The following is a 16,377-nucleotide window of genomic DNA, read 5'->3' on the forward strand; positions in this document are numbered from 1 at the left end:
CCTCTAGAGAACATCAGCATCTCCACTAAGCACATCTGTAGCAGTGATTCCCCACGAGGAAGAAATATTTCAAAGAATGGAGAGCCAAACCACATCGCCTGGTCCATAAGGAAGAAGGAAAATGGTGCAACTGCTGAAGGACTCGAGCTGTATCTCTGCAGTGCACACATCCTAGCGGCTGCTAGCACCATTGTGACAGGCCAGCTACTTAGTCCTGAAAAGGAACCCGCAGTAGACACCACATTGTCGTAATACAATCTGAGGACCAGCTTCTGATCCTATTTCAATGAGCTTTACATTGCTGACTTTAAAGGAACTACTTCTGATTTTCAGAAGAAGACACGAGATGAGAAGCAGCGCTTAAAAACTAAGAGAAGTTGTTATCTCTAGTATTGCCACACCTGAATTTGTACATGTCTCGCTAGTGGGAGGTCAGAAGAGCAGAGCTAGGGATCAGTATAGTATAGGACAAAAATATTCCTAATTTACAGACCTCTTGCAAAAGATTATGACAGAAACCTGCTGCACGTGTGCTGCTCACCCTGTCTTGCCTCCTGGAATAGCTTCTTGTATGAGCACAATTCCTACATTCCTCTCTTCCTCTGCTGGCTCCTGATCTTCCACCACACAAGAGCTCTGCAGTTCAAAGGCTGCTCTGACCTGTGCCTGCTATGAGCAGCTGCAGCTCACCAGAGCCCTGTCACTCCTTGCAGCACCTCTTTTCTGCAGTCTGTGATGTCCAAAGAAGAGGGTGAGCTTTTAATTTCTACGGAAGGAGCAAGATTGCAGCCCTTACTTGTAACAGTTTGTGGTCCTTGACAGAGACACCAAGTCTTAAATGCCGGACTGCTGCAGAAATGAGTGTTGCCACTGCACCTTTGTCCCCCCTTTATTAGCACCAGAAATAAGCACTGGGTACAGTAACAGACAAGTTATGGCAAGCTCTTCTTCCAGGCTTTCTGAGCCCTGAGCACAGCAGATCGTGGGTCAATGACTAGGGCTTCAACCAGCTGTAATACTAGCAACAATAGCCATAAATTCACCCAGTTTGAATTATGCCTGACATACCATTAATAGACATCTTTGCAAGTCAAGAACAAAGCAGATTGACAGCGATGCGTAAGAACATAAATCAGATAGCTTTATAAATTCTCCTCTTTCATAATCCAGAAGGTCTAAATCAGATGTGGCGCAGGCCACAGCAGAAAATACATCCTGTGGTCATTTTAATTATTGTGCTGTACAAGGATTTGGCTGTCATGAAGGGTTTAGGCTTTGGTTCAAGGTAGAGGATTCTGGAGCTGCCACTTCAACACCACTCTGTATGGAAAAGGTTTGGTAGAGGGACAGCAGCGATGTCCAAATATCTGCAGAGTTGACAATTAGTAATCCATGTGAATGGAAACGAAAGCCTAATGATGTGCTGTGGGGTTTTGTCTGCGGGAAGGGGAGCTGACTCGTCGACATGTGCTCGTTGTACCAGGGAAGGCGACATGGGTTGAGGGGTCGGAAACGGCTTGGCGTTCGCGTTCCTTACTGGGCCCGGTGGTCAATGTCATTAATGCTGAATTCATTATTACGGCGAAGGATCCAGCTATCAGATAGCACTGTAAAGGCTTCAGTTGGTGAAGTGACAGCTGGATCACAGTGGCATCTAGAGGGCTGTTACATGCAGTGTGCGCGCAGGCATTCGTGAGGTTCCTGCTGCGGCTCTGTCTCTCCAGCTACGGAGCCATCTCAATCTCAGCAGTCACAACTGTGCTGCAGCCGCACCCACCCACCGTGCTGGGGGATTTCCAGGCTTCTTCCAAAGAGAATTCACTTAAACCCTATCTACATCTTCCAGCAGATTCATGTTTTTCACAGATTTTAAGTCAGATTTTCCCCCACAGTAATAATGTGGTCATTATTAAAAGGCAAAAATAATTATATATCATCCTAAATGTTCATCCTCTCTTTTCAAGTAATTATCATACGCTAGATAGTTGCTGCAAATGAAAAGAGCCAGGCCATGAGCTGGGGTATGAATTCCATGTTTTTGTTGTGTTACAAGCTGAGAACGTGACCCCTGGATGACTCGCAGACATTACAGTTGTAGAGCATCTGCTTCTTACTTACACGGGCTGTTCAGAGAGGATGTTTCTTCAGAAAAGGGTGTGTTAAAGACGTGCATCAGGAAGACAAGGCTCTGGGAAGTGTCTGTAGAGGAAGGAGGTTTTAGGATGGGCTTGAAGGGGACTTTCCTCAGCTGAGGTCATGACTGTGGAGGGAAGGAGCTGGAAGAAAATGGTTTTGGTTTATCTGTTGCTATCAACGATGTCAGAGAAAGATAAATTACATTCTTCCCACTTCAAATGGTTGCATACAGGGGATGAAGGAAGAATAATGGAGATGTTAGACTTTTGCGTGTGAGATGCCATCTCTAGGAACTGTAAATTTCTGGTATTCTTGCCTTTTTTGATGAAAAAACTCCTACAAATGCCAGGTTGTGGTGTTTGTTGGCTTTAGTGGGCTTCTCTTAAGATCCTCTTCTGATTTCACAAGGTTTGAAATTTTACGCATGTAGAAGCGTATTTTTTTCTTTCTTTTTTTCCCTATGAAAAGATGTAGAGGACTCAAGAAGTCCTTCCTGATGCTAACATGGGGAAGCCATTTGGCACTATAGTTCAGGTCTGACATCAATTTGGCTGCAGTCCTCCCATAATATAAATGGGGTCCCCCAGTAATACTCCTGACAAGGATTCATCCCCGTACATGTAAGAGTTCAAAGAGGAAAGACACTTCTCAGAGAAAACAGCTCTATCTTCAGAGCTCCCCCCTCCGCCTCCCTGCAGAGCTACAGCAGAAATACCACAGAACAATACAGCGGATGAGATACCGCAGAAATTAAGGAAGAACTCTTGGAGCTGCACCTAGAAATAAAATCCCACGATCCCACGCCCCCCGCCTTCTCACTCGAGGAGAGGGAACTCTCCCCCCACCAGCTCAGCTTATCGCTCTGGGCATCACGGGGGAAGAGGTGGCCCGGTCAGCGCGCCCCTTTGGGTGAGTGTCAGCGCTGGGTTAGGTGTGTGCTGGGACGCCCGCCAGGACAGAGATCACTTTCCCTCTGGCAGTGAGAACAAGCCCGAGCTGCCTTCCAAGGCATAATTAGATCTGAAGGAGCAGAGCCCTCCATTGGCAAGCGCTTGCAATGGGAAAACATTAATGTGTCCTTCAGGAAAGCAGGGTCAAACCTTGCCAGGCCATGGTGTATTTCCATGGAGGCAGAAGAGCTGCAAGTGCGGGAGGCTTCCTGCCAAGGGGTCAGATGGAGAGAGCTGAGGCCCTCGCTCCACAGAACCCGCGACGGGGAAACAGGGACTCTGCAGGCCATTTCCACATCCTTTCCTTTTGCATAAGCAATGCTTGCCTCATCTGAGGAAAACAACAAACTCCTGCCCTCTAGAGACAGGAGACCTCCAGCTCTGCTGAATAAAATATTTGCCACAACCTCCTTTTGAAGCAGATGCTACAAATGCATACAGTTTTATTCTCCCCTAAGGCCCACACAACCAGCTCAGCAGCTCATCGTCCTCTCTTCTCCCAGACCTGGAAGGCCAACTCGCAGGAGAAGCAGCTTGTCACAACCACTCTTTTTCAAGGCAGTAGATTATTTGGAGAACTGCTGAATAAAGCACTCACAGAAAACTTGGCAAAGGAAGATAAATCCCTCCCTTCCTCATTACCGCAACCTGTCTGGGCAAGACAGCAAATGCTCACACTAGTTGAGCACTTTTTTCCCTTAACTTCCCCAGCTGCCGGCAATCCACTCCCCTTCTTGCCCTTCTCTGAAAACTGGTCAGGGCACGAACTGTCTCCCTGCGGTGTAAGTCACAGGGTGATGGCACTCAGAGACACAAGCAGGGTACCGACCATACGAATAACCGCGGCGCGTGCTGCTCCTGCTGATGCTCACGCCCCGAGCAGCCCCATGGAGCCCAGCTCCCTGCAGACACAGACGTGTGGCTGTGCAGCGCGTGTGCTGCTTGCATTCAACCTAATTACCAGGAGCATAGCATGGAGGGGACTTTGTGGGTTACTCTTCTCAAGTTTTCCAAGGTGGGAAAAATGTCTTCAAAGCCTACCCCTGAATCGGTGCTCTCAAGTACCGTGAGTCTTGGTAGAAATGCTCCTTTCAGTGCCACACAACATATTGAGCTACAAATCCTTTCAGTCCTGGTTTTCACAAGGTTACACCACTGGTAAGCATGTACTTCCAAGCTTTTATTCACTGTAGCAACTGTGCGGAAATGTCCATATGTCCAGTTACAAAATAAGCGTTATTAGTGGGGGTGAAAAGCTGTTCTTAATAGCATTTTCCCAAAGCCGCCAGTGTACTAAAAATACTACAGCTAATACCCCCCGATTCCTCACTGCACCAAGCATGTTCATTTACATCTGAGCAAAGTATGTACGAAGTGGTTACCAAGCCTTGCCAGATCGTAACAGCAGCGTTTTGTACGCACGCATGTGCAACCAGTGAATGTTTGCTCCAAACAGCAAACCGCGCCAACACGAGATTTACCAAACCACATGCATAAGTCAGGGGCGTTTGGGGAAACAAATCAGATCTTCACAGCTTTGCTGAACAGTAGTGAACACTGAATCAGGACCACATCAGATATAACACATCAGTGGGTTTAAGACACCCACAGGGCTTCTCTCCACAAAGTAGTACTTACATTAAGGTAACAGTTTGAGGAAGATGGCTACAGATGAGCTACGTATTTTCCTGCAAGAAACATTTTTTGACACAGCAGCTACAGCCACCTGGCCATCCATTATACACTTTATATATTTGGTGACATCTCTAAAACACCTGTTTTGAACCTTTTACTGACAGTTTCTGGCCAATACTCTAAAATGCAGTAGTTATTTGGTGCAGAAAAAGGGAACTACCTTTTAAAAGAAATTTGTGTTGTCCTCCTTTTCTGCACTTGGCTCTCATTTTAGTCGCCCTCACCTAAAGCAAGCCCCAGGGATGAGAGCTGGGTCTGATGTCGGACTCAGCTACTGAGGTATCTGTAACCTGTGCTGGCACATTCTCCTCAAAGCAGTCAGATGCTGCCAGTTCTCATCCTGAAACAACTGTTCTTGAAATTCAGATATGTGTCTTCTGAAAACTGACCTACATGACTGCCAGATTGCTTGGAAAGATTGTGAGGTGCATGCACACATGCTAAGGAGGCTACATTACATAAATACGAGAATAATAAACAACTTATATGACATTCCACTTATCTCAAGTTGCTGAAGAAATATGACAGTGTAAAAAAAGTCCTCCTAAGGTTAAAAATATGTAGCACTATTTGCCTGTACTTTGTTTCTTCTTATGCGGTTGCTCTTTTAGGTAGATTTTGAGCATACCCAGTGTTACTGCTGGGGATCAGAGCTTACCTCATCTGGGTCAGTGACATTTCAGCAATAGGCTAAGTAATTTTGGGGAGAAAGACAACTTGGGCAGCCCTAGAAATGCTCCTGATGTCTATATCAGTAATAATATTTTCTGCAGTAATAATGCCAGTTCCTCAAAGAGATTCACTGCTGATTTATTCTGTGAACAAAATGATACTTCCAGCTGTGTATAGCACCACGAGTCATCTTTTCCCAGGTGCTAAATATGCATCGCCACAGCGTGCTTTGTTGCTGCCAACTGGGACTTCGGCACTTCCAATGCGTGTGGCTGCCGAACGGCGCCGTGTCAGGACGGCAGTCAGTGAGCACACAGCCCCTGTGCCGTGGTGTGGGTTGTCTTCTGTGGGTAATAATCCAACATGTGCAAGGACAGGAAGATAACAACTTCAAGTGGTTTTGCTTTATTTAAGCAAAATATATAAAATAAACATGCTGATAGCGATGCACATCTGCAGAGATAAGGTTTTAGGACTAAGAGCCTGGCAACAGAGCATACAGGTTTCTGTCAGCAAATTCCTGCCATGTTCTGAGCTTCCCAGATCTCTGGGACCAGGGATTTCCTGATTGTCAGGGACAAAGAGCAAGCACACAAGAAACAGAGACACCAGCATAGGTCTCTGAATGCTGCTTAGGGCTGCATGGGACATGGGTGGGTTAGCAAGCGCTCTCCAAAGTAAACATATAAGTCAGCCATCTTTTAAAAAAAAAGATATATATATATAAACTTAACTTCAGTTGTATGCTCCAGCTTGTCAATGGATATTTATGAGGTGAGTGTAATGTGATAACGGTTATAGCAGTGAAATACATCCGAGCGGGGGAGCTAGTAAAGAAGCACACGAATGTTAATGCCAGTAGAATTTTAATGCCCAGGAGATGGGGGCAAGGTGACATGAGCTGTAGTTAACACTGCTTTAGCTGGCTGTGGGGAGACATGATCAGCCAGGTCCGTTTCCAAAGGCTGTAGCGCGGTGGGTTTGGCGCACGAACCCAGCACAGGTTTGTCAGCACGAGCTGCTGTCTGTGTGCCCCTCCGGTACTGGGCTGTGCCGAGGGCAGGCAGCGGGACTTCTCCAGTAAGGAAATCCCCTCTGCCACACGGCTCCTGCTGCTAGACTGGGAGGAAGGTGTTGCCAGTGGTGTCATCTTAGCACCTACTTTGAATCCCCACCGGTTTTGCTCCTTTAAAATACCCTTTTATTGTCACCACTCCGTACAAGCCTGCAGGCCAGGAGCACAGGTAGGAGTTTATTTATTAACCCAGTAAGGGAGTTAATGATTCCAAAGAGGTTTGGAAAGCAGGAAATTGCCTGTTCACTTGTATTACTGCAAAGAAGAAAAGGCTTACGCAGTCCAGTTCTTTACTGAACAACTACAGGGGAGAACCTCACACTTGCAACTTTGACTCCTCTAGGGAGGCACACCACAGGGAAACGAAGCTTAGGAGGACGCAGACGTAGAATCAGGTAAACCAGGTTCTCGCCTGAGGGCCCTACTGGCATCTACAGCCTCAGCAGGCTGTAGCAGAGAGCTGTTGCGAGACAGCTTTGTGAGGAGCGACAAACCTGGGCTCACAGGGCAGAAAGATGCCCTGACAGTGCTGTGAAGACAGGGCCAACATATACGACATCGCTAAATACTCCTCTCAGGAGTGCCATTATTCTAAAACCCTCTCCTTCCTCGCGGCTCTGCAAGCGCTGAACAACGGTGCTGGAGGGCACAGAGCTCACGTGTGCCACATAAAAGACAACTCCCCAAAGGGTATGTGCTCTTTATGGAGACCCTTCAGCCGTGCTAAGAAAGAAGCACACGATGCTCAGCCTCTGCTGAGACACTGTACTGGCAGACATTGTAGGATCTTGATCCTGCAAGTCCAAAAGGAGCCAATCTTTTATGAAAGTGTGTATTATAGAGGGCAGTACAAAAGACATCTGTTCTGGACAAAAGATGGTTTAAGTGCCACTTCAGAAAATGCAGTTGTTACCAGTCGTAAGTCGGATGCTGAACAATTCAGCAGTGTACAGGGAACCTTTACCTACATGTATGCAGTTACTCAGCATGCTACAGAAACACGTCACAAGCAAGGATGATGCACAGGTGACAATGTACACGGCACAGGCTGGGTGGATGGATATCGTAAACGTCCCATCTCCAGCCTCCCTGATTTCACAGACTGCTTCACATGCTCTTTCTCAGTTACAGAAGAATGCTGCAAGCGAAGCCACACACACACCAACACCACCAAAAAATAAGAGCCAGAGATCTGAGCGACAGTATGTTAGGAGCTACCCCTTAATCCCTATGACTACCCAGAGCAGCCAGCTATCTCAGTGCTTAGCAAATGATTTCATGTCTTATGCTGAACTGAGAACATTCTGTCCCTTCTGTTCCCCTTATGGTTTAGGGGGTAATATTAGTGTTAGGGGGACGGCTGGACTGGAGGTCTTTTCCAACCTTAATCTCTCTATGATTCTAAAATTCAAGTTTTCGTGTCAAACTGCTTACAGTTCGCAGGTAATCCAAGCCTGCCAGCTGAGTAGCATTTGGAGGGTGTCGGTGGTGAATGACCTCCAAGGAGACCCCACACCTCACTGGGACCTTGTTATAGCACTGAGCAGTTGACACTGGGTTCGAGGTTTTATCTGGAGATCCTGACTTCCTTTAATCGCATCCTTGCAAGCAATTACCAAAGGGAGCAAACCGTCAAACTTAAAGCACTTGTTACCTGCCCATTAAATAATGACTCATTTTGGAAAAGTCGTTTCAGAAAGCAATGATTAGCATGTCTCATGCAAGTACCAAAGTCAGAGCACGCCAGAAAACAGAAGAACATTTTTTTGCTGAATTTCAGCCTTAGCGGTAGGAGTATGAGGACTGCTGTTACTGTTTTGGCAAACGCAGTACACGTTTCAGATACAAAGAGAAGAGCCCGTACATCCATATCTGTGCATTTGTCTCTCCTTTGCATATGTCATATACTAAAAAAGATGCTTCTCAAAAAGCTCTGTGCACTCCAGATGGAACTTAATAATAGAAAAAAATACACTCTGGCATGACTCAAAGCAACAAAACTCTGCCCAATCTATTGGGCATTTGTGGAGTGGCCATCCAGCTGCCCCCCAGCCCAGGCCCACCCTGCAGTGCCTTCCTAGGCAGTACAGTGAAATGGGGGAAAGGAAGGGTCAAGAGCTTTGCCAGCCTGCGACCTCATTAAGAGAATTCCACATCAGCCTGAACAAATACAGCGCACACAGCTTCGGTGACGGCAGCCATCATACCATTGCTCATTTCAAGTCTACTGTTAGACCTTGCCATTTATCGCTTCCAGGAGAGCATCGCCTCTCGCTCTCACCCCTGCACATCCCAGAACACTTTTTGCTGAGCATTGTTTCTTCTGTCTGTGGTACTTGAAGGGAGGAAAAACAAAACAAAACCCAAGCCCAATGGACTCTTAAATGTTTGACCAGGACAAAGATTTACGAGTGAACATCTTTGCAGGATGAAACTGAAAATGCAGAAACTCTGCAGCTCAGTTTGAAAAAATGCAGGAGGAAAGCAGAGCCCCTTTGTCTCTGTAGATTACCCAGGAGCTAAGCTGTGAATATCCACTGAGCACTGGGAACATGGAGGGCCAGCCCTGGCAGTGCGGGAAGTGGGCGCAGCTCCAGAGGAGCCTGTAAAGTTTCCTCAACTTCCTCCACCAAAGAGCCCAGTGTTGGGTTACAGATGGTTGGAAAGCAGCGTATGTTTGCTCACACATGCACACATACAAATTAAAGTGCTTCTCATACCTATCTAGCCAACATCAACAGATGAGTTCCAGGCTCGTAGCACAGCGCAGTCCAAAAGGCATCCTCCTCCAAATGCTGAGTGCACTGCTCCAGCAGGGCTGTACAGGCTCGCAGGTCACAGAGCTGGAGGAAGCACGGCCATTTCAGCAGACACCTCTTGGACTTTTTTTTTTCACTGACACATGAGGATCTTTCCTGCAGTGCACTAGGAGCATCCCCTTCCTTTAATATTGGGTGCCCTGCAAGGCCTTTAATTTATCCTGGTTGCTCAGTAAGTTAAATTCTATAAGATAATCAACAATGTAATAAATGACTTCAGCGTAACATAAAAATATTCCTTCTTATATAAAAACCTTTGCTGTAGATTTTTCTCTATTTTTCAACTAAAATACTTACCATATTCTTCTCCTGTGGATCCTGCAGTGCATCTTCAAGCATTTCATACTTAAGGGTTTTCTTTTCTGCTGAATCTGGTGCATTGATATAACCCCCATATTCCATACAAAGATCACAGAATGCTTGCATAACTCATTTTTTAATTACTGTAGCCCTAAAATACTAATTTAGTTCAATTTTATACTGACGACATGTTGGTATTGTTAAGGTTTATGATCCAGTGATTTACAAGGCATGATACATCTGAATTCAAATTGGTTGTATTGATTGTTTAATTGAGTACGGGGACATGAGTGTAACATTAAGTCACCAAACTGTCTGACCATGCTAATGCTAGGACGGTAATTCACAGGTTTTATTAGTTACATAGAACAAACATGTTTTAATTCCGAAGGCCAAAAATAGACAGATAAATCTACTGTTTAGTAAATAGCACTTCTAGTGATATAAATAGTCCTTTTTGTAAAGTTCAGATTAAACAGAATAGAAATTCAATATTCTGTTTCTAAAAGCTGAAATAGATACCACTACATAGGGAGTTCTGAATTTGATTAGAGAAACACCTTCCACGAGTATGAATCTTTTTCCTCAAACCAACTTGCACAAAGACAGCGATGCTGGTTATATCACATGCACCCTGATTTGCAGTTGATGAAAACCTACAGGCTTAGAGTGATGAATCCTTAACAGAGTTAAACATTAGTCTTTTATCTTCATCAGTTTGCTCATCTATAATTGAGAGCGGCTCAATCAGAACTAAATACCTTCCTCTGCTTGCCACATTCCACCACATCTCAAAGAATAATACAGTACCAGGGGCTTTGCTTGGGGCGAATCTCCAGGCCAGATTTGTAGAGTATGCAGGTCTTGAGATCTGCCCTTGAGATGGGTTACATGATTAAGAGTCTGGCTGACCAGTTTCCTTTTCTTTTTTTTCTTCTCCTCCTTTCTCCCCCATGACTCCTCCAGTAAGGAGCCTGGGGATAGAGATGATGGGAAGGAAGTAAGTGAGGAGCAGTAATGCCAATTGCTTATTTTCTATTTAGGGATCTTTTCTGTCCCTCCTGAAAGAAAACAGTCTCTAGGCCAGCATTTAATGGAAATAAATATGGACATGAATCAAACTGTGGCAAGCTGAGAGCAAGAAAAAGGCTTACTGATAACACATCTTTCTATTTTTGCTAAGATAATATTAAAGGTATATATGGTAATTGTGCAAGTTAGTGTGTTAAATTGCATGTGTGATGAGAGCTCAAAGCCCTTTACATTGGCTTGAATGCTAGTTTTTAATGCATTTCATGTGTAGGTACTGTGAAGCCACGCACCTTGTCACATCCCATTACCTAAACGCAAAAGCTGTTCTCTGCTATACTGGCATGCAATATTTGCTGTTCCGTTAATGACACTACAGTGGTCCTGACCTTCTCATTAATTAGCGCTTTCAGCATGTTTCCCAACATCCTGATTTCAGCTCTGTCTTCTGCGAGCATCACATTTATGTACAAAAAAATGACATCTTAAACAGGAGGCCTTGCTTTCATTAGAAATTCCTCATCCTCCAGTCCCCTTAAATAAGAGAGTAGTCCAGGCTGCTAGAACGGACACTCACACACGTAAGAACAATCTGATCATACATCAAACATACTAACAATGCCTACAGGTGGGTTCAGACTGGCAGTGACTCAACCTTTGGTTAAAAAAACAAACACACATGACAAGAGCTTCTTCCAAATCCTTGTAACCCTGACTAGAGGCTGGCAGGGAACATGTGTGTACAAGAGAGTGTTGGTAACAAGACTGCAAGGTACAAGTTCTCCCTGTTTTTCTTTACGTGGTTCTTTAATTCCCTGGAATTAAAGGGCTAATTTAATGCCCTATTAGTGGTATTTGCTATATAGTTCATGAATGCCATTTTAATGAACTGGAAAACCACCCAGCTCCTCTTAACACACTGCACTTAACCACGTCACGCAGCCAGGCCTCGAAAAACGTATTTTTCCTTCAGTGATGATTGCAGACCTCAGGTAAAGTGTTGAGCCACTCAAATGCCTTCTAATCAAAAGATAAATGCAAAACCAAAATGATTAATCCTCAAATCATTTGCCCCAAATTGAAATAAAGTCATGCACTGGTAACTATGTTCAAAGAACTGTGGGAAAGCTACAAATGAAAGCAGAACGTTTGCACTGACAGGTAAATTGCAATGTTAATTTACAGTATGGGAGAAATACTGCAACTCCCCCATTACCTGGTTTCTAAAGATGTTCTGAAGTGTCTTGCTTTTGCATTATGGTATCAACTCAGAAGAAAAGTCCTTGTTGTCAGTGTATATTTAATGTTCGCTTTGTTGTCAGAAGTGCTTGAGTTGCAAAGCATTTGTGGATTTTATCCTCCAAAAATACTTTGCTTCTACCGCAGAATTCATTTTGATATGCTTAATTTGAAAAAGATAAATGTAAAGGCCCATAAAGATGCACCATGCCTTTTTACTTTGCCTTTAATGGAATCTCTCAGTGCTCCGGGTTTATCTCTTTGCTTCTCTTCTGCATTTATAATCCAGATGGTAGCAGCTAGAAGTTACCACAATTACCCAGCCTAACTACTCACCACTTCTGTATTTATCATGCAGTTGATAGGAAGTAGGATTATTAGAAGGGCATTAGGAAAAAAAAAATCCTTGTCCTGTCCTGCACTGTGCATTCAGTCCTGCAGTCCATCTAGAAAACGCTGCCCCCTCCATACCAGTCGAGGGCAGGTGCCAACTGAGACCTGATTAATACCAAACTGCACTTGTGTGTAATTGTCCTCCGCTGGTACCAATAAAACATCTAGCTCAAAATAAATACATGAAGTAGTATGAAATTCAGGCCTAATTTTGTTTGATTATGCCATAATCTCCTGTGTTTAAAAAGAAAGTAGTAATTTTTCCCCAAAATATGCATCATTAAATAGGATTCAAGAAATAAGCATGGCTCCATACTGCAAAACTAGCAGAGTTTGATCGGCATCATCTTTTAAAGGTCCCTTAGAAGCTGTCTCATAGGCACCACAGTTTACTGAAAGTCATCAAGTAGGAAATGAAAGGAACAGAGAAAAAAAAATATCCCCAGCTTTTTTCCTATTCTCCTAATTTTCACAAAAATGAAAAACCACCACCATCAATTAGCTGAGGAGACTTCCAAGTAAGATCCCTCTCACCTCCGTGCACACCTGCACACCCGCGTGCCTTTGCAAATGTCCCCCACAGCAGAGAGGTGCAGCAGGCTGGCAGAAGGGGAGCACTGGTTCAGGACCCCTGTGTGAAGTGGGCACCCAGCTCCTGCAGCGAGCGGCACCATGGAGGTGCGAGCAAGGAGCGGTGCCTCGGCTGGGCAAGCCACCTCCCACGCTCCTTACTGACCACCAATGCCTGACTCGGTGCTGTGCAGCCTACCCCAATGAGAGACTTTGTAATTATTGACAAATTAATGACAAAACATTCAGTAGGTCTTTGCTAATCCTCCCGCGTGCTCCTTCAGGCAGTGCATAATACTTGCACGTGCCTCGGAGAATGACTTGCTCTGCGTGGAGATGCCCCGGCCAAAGGCGCGACCAATACAGGCTGTCCTTGTCCATCATGGAAAGAAAAGGTGCGGTGCCCAGAAGGGCTGCCCAAGTCAGGAGCTGTTCTGCTGAAAGCACTCCTGAGTTCAGAAACCAATGATCAGTGCGGAGCACAGGTCTTGAACTAAGTTCTGCAAATGGGCATTTTTTCAGTGCTTCTCAAATCAGTAAAAAGGGGTTATGAGCTTCGCTATGGGATTTGACTCACATCCAGCTACACCAAAAGCTGTCACCCGTAAGGACCCACTTACAGGAGAAGGGTATTTACTGAGGTATGACACCATGAGAACTGGTGCACAGCAATGTTAAGCTCATCAGAAGACACCTTGGAGGTGCAGAGCTGGGGTTACTGCTAATAAAACACAAGTGCAAGTCAGCAGCTGCTCCGCTAAACAAGTCACGTTTATCTGCACTGTGCTGCGTGAGGATTTGGCTCGGTGGAGTGAGAATCTGTCTTCACTATGATCTCCCTTTACTGTGTGTTTAGCTAGGTTTTATTTTGCTCCCAGAAGTTTCTGAGAATTTCAGATCGGTAAATTATCCTCAGAGAAGACCTCAGAGCATTCAAAGTGTGTCTTCTGTGTCATCACTGCTTACCTAACAACCTAAATTTCTAAGTCAAATGTAGTATACTTACTCTGGGTAATTTCCATTAATTCTTAAAATGGTTTTCATGGGTATGTTATCTTCACAAACATCTGAATTTAAATTACAGCCTTCCTACAGCATGTAATATTCAGCATTTGAAAGTCTTGGTTGCATTCATTACTTCACCCACCAATAACAGCTTCTCTCTTTTTCCCTCCAGGGCCGATGTATTAACTTCACCCGAGTTCAATCTCAGTAGAGGAGGAGAAGAGGATACAAGGAGGAAATACAGCCACATTGCCACTTTTCGACCAAGCAGAGAGAACTGAGCACTGCCCCGTGTTTCTTGGATGAAGCCTCAACTCAGAAGGTTTCTGCATTCCCCCCTTCCAGGAGCCAGCATTGCTGTGCCAAGCTCTTATGTTTCACCACCGTGCACTCCCGCTCCGTGACTTGCGACAGTGACAAGCAGCATTGACTTGCATGCCTCTGCTTTCGTAGAACACAAAGGGAGAATACAGACAACCAAAGATAATAATGTTTTTTTTACTTTTGTTATTTTTTTAAGGACTACAGATTCTCAGGACATAATGTGCTTTTAGCAGAGATGCAGTTTCTCAGATGCGAGGATGGCACGTGTTATGTAAATAGGGACTGCTTGCCAAAGGCGGAGGATAAAGCTTCCCACCAGGCTAAGCAAACGCAAGAGTTCACTGCCTTACAGCGATGTCAGATCACAAAACCCTTCCGAGTCTCCCATCGCATTGTGCCTTACGGGAACCTTCTGACTGGAAATCTTGTCATTCTAACACTGAAAAGTGCACACGCATGACAAAATGTAGACAGGATGCCTCAAGGTATTGGTAGCAAGCAAGACTTTGCCCTTTAGTTTTTGAAGACACCTTTCTTTCATTATGCACCCGGGACAGGAAGAAAATTAATAGAGCGTTATTCCACGGGAAGACAGCCTGTAACCAGAGATCTTGAGCGGAGTTGGAGGGACTGATGCTTCAAGACCTTGACACTGTGGCTGGTGTTTTTTTTCCCCTTCCTGCATTCGAAGTTCAGTAGCGCATAAAACATCATCATCTATAAACATACCTAGCAGTAGTAGGCTTATGTATTATTTTTTTAAAAATTAAAAAAGCAGTAGCCACTAAGCTGGTATCTCAGGGTTTTTCTCCCCCCGAATCTCCAAGGGCTCTTCAGCGTCACAAGCCAGCAACTCTCTTTGCATGAGAATTTCAAAGTTTAATTAATATAATTAAAGGCAACAGCAAGCAGCAGCCTGTGAAGATTTTGCTCATCTTTTTTATGCCTTTTGACATTGAATGACCTATTACTGTATGTGCATTACTCGGTTTTCAAGGGGGCACCGAGCATTGGTTGAGATTCAGCAGTGGAAAAAGACCTCCTTCCATCAATTTAGAAATTAAATTTACAGGAGCGCCGGCCATCACAAAACATTGACAATGTATGTATTATAATTTTTTAGAAAAACCAGTGTCGTGTCACGTCGACGATGCCAAATTATGTTAGCGTGAGCGGAAACACTGTGGGGGAGGAAGGAGGGAGCAGCTGAAGAAAAAGGCTCAAATGATCCAGTCACTTTCGATACTGTACTTCAGATGCAAAATGGATATTCGAGTCGAAACCTGACAAAGCGCGCCTGCTTTGATGGGAACTGGTATAGACAATGACCAGTGGCTGGGTCAGTGGGATGTCTCTCTGCGAGCAGGGAGGCTTATCAAATGACACTAAAAATAAGTTCAACAACCATCACGTTTGAGGGGAAAAGGCGAACATATCACATTTGGTGGGCATGAATGTGTGCAAGATGGAAAGAGCAATGCGATGCATCCTGGTCTAATTATCTCCTTTGTGCTCTTCACTGAAATTGCAAGGGACATAAATAATTCTGTTGGTCGATGTCCAAGTTCGTGGCACCGCCCAAAGAAGCCTACACATGTATCCACTCGCTTACATCTTTTGCTTGAGTTTATTTATGTCACTGGTAGCCTCATCATCAACAGCCATGTGTGCACATTATGCTATGAATAAAACGATTACCTAAGTTTGCGATCATTTCTTCTTCTTCTCCCCCCTAGTCCCGTGTCCTCTCCACAAATTACACCTCCACTTTGCCAGCTGCACAGCCACCCCTGGCCCCAGCTGCAGCAGACAGACCATCTTGCGGCATCGTGCGGCGTGCCAGAAAGCCAGTGGCAGCCCAACGCGGGGGCTGCTGCCTGTCCCACAAGCATTTAAGACGCCTCAGACACCGGTACGTACAGCATGCAGCATCAGTGATGGAAGCAGAGCGATGAAGCACCCGCAGAGATGGCTCGCCGCTACTGCACCTAGGGCAGCTGCAGCTCTGGTACCGATGGCCATTGGTTGGGGATGGTCTAGCACAGTGGGGTAACAGAAGCTGATTTTACCCATGAAGCCCACCCATCAACAAGTCCTTGGTTTCAATCAAGCTACCGACTAAAACCTCTGTGTCTCCTCCAGCCAAACTTGAGGTATAGAACCCAAACTA

At 45.0% G+C, this 16,377-nt stretch overlaps 1 protein-coding gene across 2 annotated transcripts in view; it reads left to right on the forward strand.

Moving 5' to 3' along the window:
- Positions 1 to 15,918, forward strand: part of ANTXR2 (ANTXR cell adhesion molecule 2) — a 111,116-nt gene extending 95,198 nt beyond the window's left edge. For both annotated transcript variants that reach the window (XM_032186531.1, XM_032186532.1), the window contains exon 17: positions 14,056 to 15,918. In XM_032186531.1, coding sequence (XP_032042422.1) covers positions 14,056 to 14,094 — 39 coding nt within the window. In that variant the 3' untranslated portion in view covers positions 14,095 to 15,918. The remainder of the gene's footprint in view (positions 1 to 14,055) is intronic.
- The last annotated feature ends 459 nt before the right edge of the window (positions 15,919 to 16,377 follow it).

Source organism: Aythya fuligula, chromosome 4 (assembly GCF_009819795.1).
Source record: "Aythya fuligula isolate bAytFul2 chromosome 4, bAytFul2.pri, whole genome shotgun sequence".
NCBI lineage: Eukaryota > Metazoa > Chordata > Aves > Anseriformes > Anatidae > Aythya > Aythya fuligula.